The sequence below is a fragment of the Acinonyx jubatus genome, chromosome A3 (genome assembly GCF_027475565.1).
Source record: "Acinonyx jubatus isolate Ajub_Pintada_27869175 chromosome A3, VMU_Ajub_asm_v1.0, whole genome shotgun sequence".
NCBI lineage: Eukaryota > Metazoa > Chordata > Mammalia > Carnivora > Felidae > Acinonyx > Acinonyx jubatus.
In genome coordinates this window covers 118928755-118941056 of record NC_069388.1, presented here as the reverse complement: position 1 = coordinate 118941056, position 12302 = coordinate 118928755, and the positions used below count along the sequence as shown (strand labels likewise).

The window sequence follows — 12302 nt, the reverse complement described above, 5'->3', positions numbered from 1 at the left end:
CTTTCATTAACAGACACAAATCCTAAAGCAAGTTAAACTAAAGTAAAAAGAGTAAAAGTTTTAGAAATCTCTGGATGATTAAAAAAAAAACTTGAAAACAAATATTTAAGCCTTGTAACTAACCACTGAGGACAAACATATGTTAAAATCACCTACTTTTGTATTAATTCACTTCTCAGGAATACAGATAAGACAATTTTATAAGCCAATTCTTTGATTTGGTACTTTATTTTCAATAAAAAGCCAATCCATTAAAAATGTGGGGAAGAAATTTGCTTATTATTTGAAGAGGAATTTTGTTCAATCATATTTTTTACATATGTAGTTTAACCAAGTTACCCATAACTTTTTAACAATTAACCCATCAACAATTATTGAGTAATTCAGTTAAAACTAAAAATGGAAAGGATGTCTGCCATGACATCCTTGACTAGAGAGAGCCAAAATAACGAAAAGTATTCCAAACAGGAATTGAAATAAACACTTGTTTATTGAGCATCTAGTTCTATGCAGTGCTGCACAGATATGCAGGGGATCAAATCGAGGGCCCTCTAACTCTCAAGGCTGCAGTCTTTGCTTTCAAAGAGCTCACTTATCTCCAAGCAGCAAAAAGTGCCAAAATGTGCGATAGAGCTCAGTGCCTTAGTGGAAACCTGTGGTTATCTGTTCAGCATTCTTCCTTATATCTTCTTCTAAAAGCCCCTTTCCCAAGTACCTGCTCCAACCCTGTTTGATATGGTTGTGATGAATCTGTCAAATTCAGTGCTCCTCTCACTCCCACTGGGGTGCAGTCATTTAATTTAGGCCTAACCCATCAGAGCAACCCACCTCCCTGGCCAGAATGACTGGTCCAAAGGACATCTGATCCAAGCTGGGCCAGAATCCTTTCCTGAGATTCGGACAGACTGAGAGGGGAGAAAGAAGTCTTTCCTGCTTGAAGCTCATTAAACTGAAGCTAAACCTGGAGATGCCCCACTACAGTGAAGCCATTGGGGTAGAAATGAAATCAACACAGAAAAGAGAGAAGCAAAGACTGGAGGCAGAGAGGGAGGACTGGGGGAAGTGAATCTCCAAGTGCATTCCTGTGTCTTAGAACTGCCCCTGCCCAGGAGTGCTTCTACGGACTCAGTCAGCAGTCCTGGTACTCTGCCAGTAACTACTCTCATTAGCTTAACTATTTTGAACTGACTTTCTTTTACATGGAATCTACAGAATCCTGAACAAGAGAGTACAAAAAGGCTGGAATATGGAAGAGGAAATAAAAGCACAAACCAACCCCCCCCCCCAAAAACTTAAAGTAATCAAAAGAGGTTTCATGGCAAAGGTGAGACCTTAAATAAACAGTTCAGCTGACCCTCAAACAACCGGATTTGAATTGCATGTCCACCTATACACAGATTTTTTAAAATAAATATGGCATAATACTGTAAATGTGTTTTCTCTTTATGATTTTCTCAGTAACATTTTCTTTTCTCTAGCTTAATTTTAAGAATATAGCATAATATACATATAACACAAAATCTGGGTTAATCACTGTTTCTGTTACAGGTAAGATGTCTGGTTAATAGTAGGCTATTAGTAGTTAAGTTCTGGGGAAGTCAAAAAGTTGTATGCAGATTTTCAACTATATTGGGCATTGGTGCCCAACCCATGTTGCTCAAGGGTTAACTGTGTTTGGTAGAACGTTTTGGTAAAAAATGTTTTGGGGGTATCTACACACACACACAGTAACAAAACTCCAAACCAAAAAATCTTCCAAAACAAAAAAATTCCAAAAACCCAAACTCAATTTCTTTCCAGAAATAAAATATTTTATAGGTGAACCCTTTTAACTTGATTGAAGTGATAGATTTGAGTACAATGTGGTGTCTGAAGACTATGTCCAAAATGTCTGAGATCAAGATGGGCAGCTTGAGCCAATAACAACACAAATACTGCATTCAGAGCAGTTTCCACAAATCTTGGCTTCTATAGTTCCCTTGGTTGTACCTTTCTCCAAATTCTAGTGAAAAGCAGAAGAATAATGGTGGTTACAGTCTATGGAGAAGCAGTTTGCTTTAGTGATAAGGACTCTGGGAGCAGAGGTCTGAATCAGGCTCTGTCAGTGATGAGCTGAGGAACCTTAGGAGAGTCACTCAGCCGTTTCCCCATTTGTAAAATGTAATTATAATACATGCCTCACAATGTTCTTGTGAGGATTAAATGGGTTAATACACACAAAGTGCTTACAAACTGTGCAGGGCACATGTTAAGTTCAAAATAATTTTAGCTATTATTATTGGCTGAGGTCCTAAAGAAGGGGAATCGGAAGTTTAAAAGGAAAGTAAAAAGGAGCCAAATTAATGTCTGATCTTATCGTTGCAAGGTTAGCCCTCCAATTTGTCCTGTAAGATACCGCTCTAAGTCTTTCTTTATGAGCTCCATTCCTCCAGTGGCTGAGTTCATGAGCTTCCCTTGATCCCCAAGGCATCCAGTGCCCCTCCCTCTATCAAAGTCAGCATCTTCTGACTGTACGGTTGCCCCCTCCACTGGAGTCAGTTTCTTGACAACAGGACAGTCTTTCATCAAAGCATCCCCACCCAAGAGGGCCTGGGATAGTGTGGATATTTAATTAGTATTTATTGGATGCATGAGAATGCATAAACAATAGACTATACATACTAATAACATTTGAAGAGCATCATAAGTCTTGCCAGAAACTTCCTCTGCTTGACTGCAGTGATCTTAGCAATTCCTAGCACTAGACTCACTCCTCTGGATCAAGTCACCCCCTCCAGGAGGCCCTGGTTAAATATATCAGTTAACTCAGAACAAGTAAACTAATGAAGTAACTATGGACAGAACTACTGCAGTCTTAATAGAATGACAGATCTTCTTTTTCAGGTTAAGGAAGTTCTATTCCTAATTTGCTAATAAGTTTTTCATGTTTTAATCATGAATGGATATTAAATTTTACAAATGCCTTTTCTGCATCGAATGAGATATATACCATTTTTCCCCGTTTAATCTGTTTATATGGCAAACTACACATTTTTGTATGTCAAACCATCTTTGCATGACTAAAGTAAATCCAATTTTGTGGTCACTATGGATTATCCTTTTTTTTATAAATTCTGCATTCATCTTTTTAATATTGTTTAGAACTTTTATCTCTATGTTAAACTGGCCCATAGTTATGCTTTCTCATACTGTTCTTATCAGGTTTTGATATGTTTATGATAACTTCATATAAGTTGGGAATATTCCCACATTTTCTGTATTTCAGAACTGTTGTATAAGACTAGATTTACTTGTTCCTTCAGTAAAAACTCTGGGTCTGGATTCTCTTTTAGGGACGATTTCAAACTATAGATTTAAAATATTTTATGATGGGGCGCCTGGGTAGCTCAGTCGGTTGAGCGTCCGACTTCGGCTCAGGTCATGATCTCGCGGTGTGTGAGTTCGAGCCCCGCGTTGGGCTCTGTGCTGACAGCTCAGAGCCTGGAGCCTGCTTCAGATTCTGTGTCTCCCTCTCTCTCTGCCCCTCCCCTGCTCATGCTCTGTCTCTCTCTGTCTCAAAAATAAATAAAAACATTAAAAAAAATTTTTTTAAATAAAATAAAATATTTTATGATGATAGAGCTACCGAGATACTTTATATTTTGAGTCAGTTTTGGCAAGTTGTAACTTCATCTATGTTTTTATATTTATGTGCAAAAATCTGTCATAATATCCTTTTCTTTTTATGTTTGCAGCATATTTAATTGTATTTCCTTTTCACTCCTAATGAATAATTTTCGTTACTTCCACTTTCTTTTAAAATCGGTCTTGCCAGAGGTTTCATTTTATTAATCTTTAAAAGACTCAAACACTGGCTTTCTTGATTCTTTGTATTAAATGTCTGTCTTTTCTCTCATGAATTTCCTTCTACTTTTTTTGCTTTATTATGCTAGCCTTTTTCTAGCTTCTCAAGTTGAATGCTTAGCTTAGAAATTTTCATCTTTTTTCCTCCCAATATAACCATTTAAGGTCAAATGCTAACTATTTGGGTTGAAATTCTGCTCTTACACTTACAAGCTGTATGACTCAACTTCTGAGCCTTAATTTACTTCTATGTGAAATGTGGAGAATAATAATATCTACCTACATCACGGGGCTAAGGTAAGGATTAATAAGTTAATATAAATAAGACAGAATGGTGTCAGTCCCAGAGAAAGCCCTTCATAAAACTTGGCTAATATTAATAGATCTTCATTTATGAATTAGAAAATGGCTACTGACACCTGGTATGCCAGATGAGTAATCTGCTCATTTACACTATCCCCCTCCCTCTCCATTGCCCAGTGTTGATATCTACCCCTGGTTAATCTACTTAGTACCCTTATAACTTGAAGACATACATTATCTACTTTTTCATTTTTCAAACATTTGACATTTTGCCATTCTAAATTTTTCTCTGCTTTTTTATTTTGAAAACTTTCAAACCTACAGAAAATTTGATTAAGTTGAAGACACTGATGCCTTCAGATACCTCATCATTAGTCTACATAACTACAATGCCAATGCCAGTACCAAACTAAAGAAATTTAACACAGCCATAAAATGTCATTTAATAGAGTTTATATTAAAAAATGTCCCCACTAGTGTAAATACTGTCCTCAATAATAGTTTTCTGATCCATGATCCAATCAAGGGATCGTTTCGCTGTCACGATCCTTCAGTCATGGCTCATGAAGTGCCCTTCGGTCATGGCTCTTTGGTCTCTTTAAATCTGGAAACTTTCCTCCATCTTTTGTGAGATTCACATTTTTAGAGACAATTTGGGCATGTCTAATTACTTCCTTACACCTAGATCAAATATTTTTGGCAAAAACAGTATAGACATGATGTTGTGTTTCTTTCAGTGCAACATATCAGGAGACAAAAAGTTGGTTTGCACCATTTTGGTAATGTTATATTTGACCACTTGGTTAGGATTGGTTTACTTAGTTTTGGACCCAAGTGTACCTCAACAGGGCTCAACAAAGCACTCACAAAAATGTTTAAATCCAGCATCTACTTCAATTGTTTTCATTTCTCAGAGTACTTCTTTCTTCTACCATCCTGATAGAAGTGAAAGATGTAACTCACTGAACTTTAACCACCAATACTGAATATCTCCTAAGTGACAGGAAGCAATCTTATATTCTGATTTTGCTTAAAGAAAGCATGTGATGTTCTTTCCAAAGGCCAAGACATGAAAGAGATTCAACTGACAAAATACAACTCAGCTGAATAACGTCACATAATCAGGACAAAATGTTACTAGTCATGAAAAAAAAAAAATCATAGGGGCGCCTGGGTGGCTCAGTCAGTTAAATGTCCAACTTCAGCTCAGGTCATGATCTCATGGTTTGTGGGTTCGAGACCGGCGTCAGGCTCTGTGCTGACAGCTCAGAGCCTGAAGCCTGCTTCGCATTCTGTCTCCCTCCCTCTCTGCCCCTCCCCTGCTCACACTTTCTCTCAAAAATAAACATTAAAAAATTTCTTAAAAAAGAAAAAAAAAGAAAAAAATTATAGAATGCAAATTAGCTCCTCAAACTTAACATCCCCTAAGCCCCCTGAACATCTGTGTAGCACTTTAATGTGCTTTCACACATAACACCTACATTTGATCTCGATAGTGTTCTCATAAAATAGATATAATGATCATCCATTTTTAAAAGATTTTTAAATTAAAAAAAAATGTTTATTTTTATTTTTGAGAGAGAGTAAGCAGGGGAGGGGCAGAGAGAGAAGGGGACAGAGGATCCAAAGCAGGCTCTGTGTTGACAGCAGAGAGAGCAATGAGGGGCTTGAACTCGCAAACCGCGAGATCATGAAGTTGGACGTTCAACCAACTGGGCCACCCAGGTGGTGACCACTTCTGAGGCTCTGAAGATGAAGGGACTTGCCTAGTTTTGAACTACCTCCACTATGCCATTCAAACTCCTGCACATACCAGATTCTGTATTTACTTTCACTTAAACTCACTGTCAGATAAATTACTAAAATATCTTTTATTAGCTAGGAAACATTTCTAAGATTAAATGATTTAAAGGGAATTGAAACAAACAGTATTTCATGTCTGTTCTAAAGGGGGTGACTGTGATGCAAGAACATAAAAGCAGTATTCTGAATAAGAGGCAACATCAAGCGTAAGTGATGACCATTTACCAACCCAGTGTACCGATTCTCTCAGAGCTTGTTAACCAACAAGAGAGATCACCTGCCTCCATCCTGAATCGGATGAGCCATCAGTAAAATTCAATTTTAGAAGCACTGTCTACAGTAACTGAGGACTAGTCAGCAAGGCCAGAATGACAAAAGTCCCAACGGAAAGGTTTAGAATAGAGGTCTACGATAAGCCACAATTCTGGTGTTGACACTTTCTCTCCAAGGAATAGGATCTCCTCAATCATTATCCCAAGTCAGCAGTGGTGACCTTCCAATGCACTAAAAGTACTGTGGAGATTCAGGATAATCCCTACCCTGATAAGAACAATAAAAAGATTTATATAGCACATAATAGTTCACAAAGCACTTCTGTATATATGCTATCTCATTTAATTGTCCTAAGACTGCAAAGAAGGCAGAGCACATATTGTCAGCTATAACTGAAGAAAGCAAAATTTTGAGGTTAAATGACAGTTACACAGCTAGCAAGTGATATGGATAGGACCAGGACTCATTTCTTCAGACTCCACGGCCACGACTGTTTTCACTGCAACTCAATACTAAAGACAGGACAGTGTGTGAACTTCCTTAATGGAATAAGGGCCTGTCAAATATCTCACACCTTTGAATCCACTGGCTGTGCTATGTGTCCTAGTGTGACTTGAGCAAAAGAGTAAAAATTACCACTGATCTTGTACATGAACATTACAGGGTCCAGAAGAACATAGTATCTTCAGAAAACAAACTTACAATTTTATGCTTCCATTTCACCACAAGTAGGCTAAAGCAGTGATCACTCCAAACACTGTCTCAAAGACCACAGATTAGAAATCACTGCCTGTCTTCCTCCGACACCAGAGACCAATTCTATCTCACCTGTCAACCCACCTGGCCTTCCTTGTCATCCTTTACCACCTAAATTCTCATCTCTAGAATGGTGTTTATCTCTTGATCTGACCCAATTCCCCACCCTTTCTCTCCTCGAACGCTTGCACTGCCCAGGAACTTCCTGTTTGTGGTCAGGAAGTTCCCCAAATATCCACACATCTCTGAACGGAAACTCCCTTAGCTCTTTGCCCTTTTGGCTGATCCCTTAAGACATGCTTTTCCTCGATTTCCCTCTCAGTTTATCACCACATATTCCATTTACATTAGGGTGAAGGGAGAACTAAAGTTATTTTCCTTGCTCTTCACTGCCATTTCCAGACCATTCTCTTCACTCTTACAAACTAACGCTTTTCTGAGGCTCACACCATCTTGCAATACCCCCTCTTCTTCCCCTTTACTGTCATCTCTTGATAATCTGGTCTGATCCTCATTCATTAATCTTCACTACTCCAAGGGTTTGAAATCCACACGGACTCGATCAAAACCTCAATTCTCCCTTTTACTCCATTTAATCCGCCATTTGCATTATTATACCTTGAATCTTGTCATCATTAGAAACAGAACTACTGACTAAATATCTCATTCTTCAAACAGAAGTTCTTATCCTTCAAGCTTTTCTTATACCTGGTGCACCCATTTCAACAGTTTTCCAACCTAAGACCTCCATTCTTGACCCCATCATTCTCTCCTTTTTCATCAGCACCCCTTCCTCTCCTCATACTCCTACTTGTCCAGCCCCTATTTCGGAGTTCACCTTTACTGTAATTAGTGTGTCAAGATCTGCAACTCCCTGTCCCCCTGCCTCATTGCCACGTCTATTAAAACCTCAAACCTGGGGCGCCTGGATGGCTCAGTTGGTTACTTCTGACTTCAGCTCAGGTCATGATCTCGCAGTTCATGGGTTCGAGCCCTGCGTTGGGCTCTGTGCTGACAGCTCAGAGCCTGGAGCCTGCTTTGGAGTCTGCGTCTCCCTCGCTCTTTGCCCCTCTCATCCTCATGCTCTGTCTCTGTCTCTCAATAATAAATAAATGTTAAAAAAAATTCTAAAACAAACAAAACCCCTCAAACCTGTATGAACCTATGAACCTACTTCATTAGCTTTCCTTGTGCTCATCCCAAGCATACAGTTAGGTATGTTGTTTTCTTTTCTTTTTAAATTTATTATTATTTTTTGATGTTTATTTATTTAAAAAAAATGTTTTTTTTAACATTTATTTTTGAGAGAGAGAAAGACAGAGCATGAACGGGGGAGGGTCAGAGAGAGGGAGACACAGAATCTGAAACAGGCTCCCGGCTCTGAGCGGTCAGCACAGAGCCCGACACAGGGCTCGAACTCACGGACCACGAGATCACGACCTGAGCCGAAGTCGGACGCTTAACCGACTGAGCCACCCAGGCGCCCCTTGATGTTTATTTTTGAGAGAGAGTCAGCACACGAGCGGGGAAGGGGCAGAGAGAGGGAAACACAGAATCTGAAGCAGGGTCCAGGCTCCATGCTATCGGCACAGAGCCCAACATGGGGCTTGAACCCATGAACTATGAGATCATGACCTGAACTAAAGTCAACGCTTAACTGACTGAGCCACCCGTGTGCCCCAGGTATGCTGTTTTCAATTCTTATTCATGACCTCCAACTTCAAACAGGCATTCAACATTGCTCAGCACATCTACTGTTTTCCTCCACTAAGTGTGCTCCCCCTACCCTCACCAAGATGTCTATTCCTCACCAGGCCTACTTCTCTCTCTTGCAACTTCCTAATCTTCCATCCATTCTCACTACCAGCTAATAATCTTGCCTCATTAAATCTCCCTCATTAGAGTTCCCTCATCTTTCCATCTCAAAAGTCAATAAAACTTCCTGCAGCTGCACCCATCTTCTTCTATCCAGTTGGAATTATTCCATGTCCTCAACTACCCAGGAAGATTCCTTGTAATGGTCCAACTTGCTTCTGATTTTAAGTCTTGAAGCTGTCAGCTTCCTACTCTCCACCAGCAAATTTAGCTGTATCCACACTCATCTTTTCTCCATATGCTACACTCAAAGTCTTTTTATCTAATCCTTAAATCCAGGCTCTGGATTCTATCTCAATCTGGTTCCCTAGGACTCTACTCTATCAGTTACTACCACCTCATATCTCTCACTCAATCTCTCACTACCTTTCTCCCTTTCTCTCCTCAGTCTCCTTCAAGGTTTGTTGTTGTTGTTTTTTTTTTTTTCCCATTTAAAAAATAGCCTTTATTTAGCAGAAAAAAATGCATGGAGTCACAAGTGTTGCTGGCATCTGGGATACATGGCTCTCTGCTGTTTTTTGGTAAATTTCTTTCTACCTTTTTCCTCCATAAACTCTATATACTAACCCTAAATGCTGCATATTTTCTGAGAACATTCAAAACCATTCATTCATTCCACAAGTATTTCTTGCCACCCACTACATTTCATGTATATGTTCCACGTAGGTGCTGGGAATTCAGCAATGAGACATGTGGCTTGAGCCAGGCAATCATCATTAAGACAGATATGGTGAGTTACCTAACCAGCTCTGTTTTCTCCATTTCCATTCCTCTGTCCTAACAGAAGCTATCTCTTCCCCCATGTAACCATATACCTTACAGAAAGCTGACACCATCTCCAAGCGTGGTCCCAATTATTCCTCACCTCCAAGCTTTATTGAGATATAACTGACAAATAAAGATTATACATGCTTAAGATATATAATTTGATGTTTCAATATTAGTATATACTGTGAAATGATTACCATAACCAAGTTAATTAACATCCCTATCTCACATAGTTACCATTTTCTCTCCTATTTAGCAAATCTCAAGTGTACAACAGGATATTGCTAACTATAGTCACCACGCTGTACAACAGATCCCAGAACTTATCCACCTTGCATAACGGAAAGTTTGTATCCTTTGTCCTTCAAGTCTTTCTGAAACCAAAAAAAAAAAGGTTTTCCTTTGACCTCAGGCTTTCTTTGCATTCTCCTCCCAGAGCTGTTCATACTCAGCCCTTCCTCAACTCCCGTTCATTCCTGATCTGTGCAGGCCAGCTTCTGCTCACTTAACTAAACTGGCAATGTAATGAGGTCTGCAAAGGTCTCACTGACAATTCAATGGATAGTTTTCAGCAATATGTTAACCAACTGCTCCGCATTGCTTTGCAATGATGACTACAGTTCTCATCCCCTTTTAATTTCCTAAATTGCCTCTGATGAAAGTATCAATAAGCAGTGAAAGGCTGGAAGGCAGGAAGCAGAAGGAAGAAAGTAAAAAAAGAGACAAGAATAATCTGCTGGCCTGTGAAGAATCAAATGCTAACTGAAATAATCAGGCTTATGTGTGTGAGTACAGTCCATAAATCATCATCAAACCTCATTTTATAGACGAAGAAACTTAGGTTGAAATTTCTATGCAACCTATAGTAGAAGTTCTAAGACCAGATGTTCTGGCCATTTATGCTATAAAGAAAAAGCTGATACTATCTTTCCAACTTGCCCTACCTTTACTTAAATAACAAATGAATTCTACTTATCATGTTCCTGTCTTCACTGTGTGTGAAGACATATACATATACATGCAACTGCCTACTGCCATCCAGAGTAGAAGGGAGTAGAACGAACACTCAAAATCTAGGGTCAGCAAGTGCTAAATGCAAAGCATCTTTCTTTAAATTATATTAAAACAGGAATTCACGGAGTATTTGAAATACTCTATGTGCTACAAATGACAAGGTGAACTATTTATGTATATGACTTAAACATTTTTATCTGAAGGGCAAGCATTCTAAACATGAGGCCTGGTAACCAGACGTAACTAAGGCCACCCCTGCACTACTGGTTCTTTCAGATTTTTCTTTACAGCAGCATTAGGAAGCAGCCTGGTATATACATGACATAACCTTGCTCTGTATTTCAGAAAGTATAACTTATATTTCAAACAATGATTTCCAGTGATATGGGTAAATGATTTACCCTTAGCTTTCTTTTTTATTGACTCAGTAATCATCCCAGCAGTTAACCCAATGCACAGGGACGTTTTAAGGGAATTTTGAGGTATTTTTGACCATCTTGGGCTCCTCATGAGACAGGTTACTCTGGGCAACCCTACGAATTTCTGGCATTAGACTCAAACAGGCAGTTAGACAGCAGAAGGCTATTCAAGCAAGCAGAAAGAAAAAAGGTCTACATTGTGTATGTTATTTCAAACAAAGATACTCAGATAAATGCAAAGAATAGTCCAGTTTTTAAGAAAAGAAAACAGTAAAGTAACTCAAAGAAAAGGAGCTAGATATTAGAAAATAACCTTAAGTAAGAGGAAGAGGTTGTTGAGACAGCTTAGCAGAGACAAAAGGCACTGCAGAACAGAGTCATCCATATTCCCACACTGTAAGATAAGGCAGATAAAAAGCCAATTAAACTATGTACAGATTAAAAAAAAATAATGTAGGGAAGATAACTTTGCTGGCTTGTCTGTCCATCAATGACAAATTACTTGGTTTTCTTTCAATTATTTTCTACAAAATATATGCTTGTGTAAAATGTATTATCAACATTATTTGCCTAAAATTTCCCCTCCTTAACTGAAGCCAGCGTGGTCTCTTTTCTTTATAATATTCACTCTATAGTTGGTGTACTATTACTCTGAATAAGTCAGCAAAAGTCACATGAAGAGGTGGATGGCTGCCTGAAAAACTATGGAATACTTTAGGCTCCGAAAACTTTACATTCAGTTAGCAAAGAAATCGCTGAGACTATTCCCAAATTCGAACGCTGGCCCATCAACATTCTAAAAACCTAGAAGGTTTTTACCTTTTAATACAGCTTTCATAGCTATGGCTTCATTATACCGCTAACACTGCAAAGAATGGTAAGCATACAGTAGGTACTCTGGGCATCTGCTCTGCCACTACGGCAAATAATGAATCGTGAACTTACTTTTCATGCAAAGTTCAGAGTGCCAGGTTATGCTTTGGATTTCACTGATTATTGCACTACTTCACAAAGGTTAATTAAATCATAACAAAGAAACAAAAAAAAAAAATCTAGTGTGTTATAAAAGCCTCTATCACCAGAATTAGTTTCAGTTTTCCATATCCACCATCTTAGAATTTTGCTTAAGATTATGTTGGCTGAGATCAGTTTTCTAATACTGATAAAGGCAACTATCCTTAAAAATGTATAGATAGCAATAAAAATAGTCAAGAACTGGAAACTATGATAAATGATAGGTTTCACTAC

The 12302-nt window shown here is 38.6% G+C and overlaps 1 protein-coding gene across 16 annotated transcripts in view; it reads right to left on the bottom strand.

The window, feature by feature from the left end:
- ITSN2 (intersectin 2) overlaps window positions 1-12302 on the bottom strand; it is a 147316-nt gene that overhangs the window by 70618 nt on the left and 64396 nt on the right. For 13 of the 16 annotated variants that reach the window (XR_008289646.1, XR_008289647.1, XR_008289648.1 and 10 more), the window contains one exon: window positions 11368-11448. The exons of the other annotated variants lie outside the window; for them this stretch is intronic. Coding sequence is in view for 10 of the 13 variants with exons in the window: in XM_053201172.1 (XP_053057147.1) it covers window positions 11368-11448 (81 nt within the window). In the remaining 3 variants the exon portion in view is untranslated. The remainder of the gene's footprint in view (window positions 1-11367; window positions 11449-12302) is intronic. 16 annotated transcript variants of the gene reach the window in all.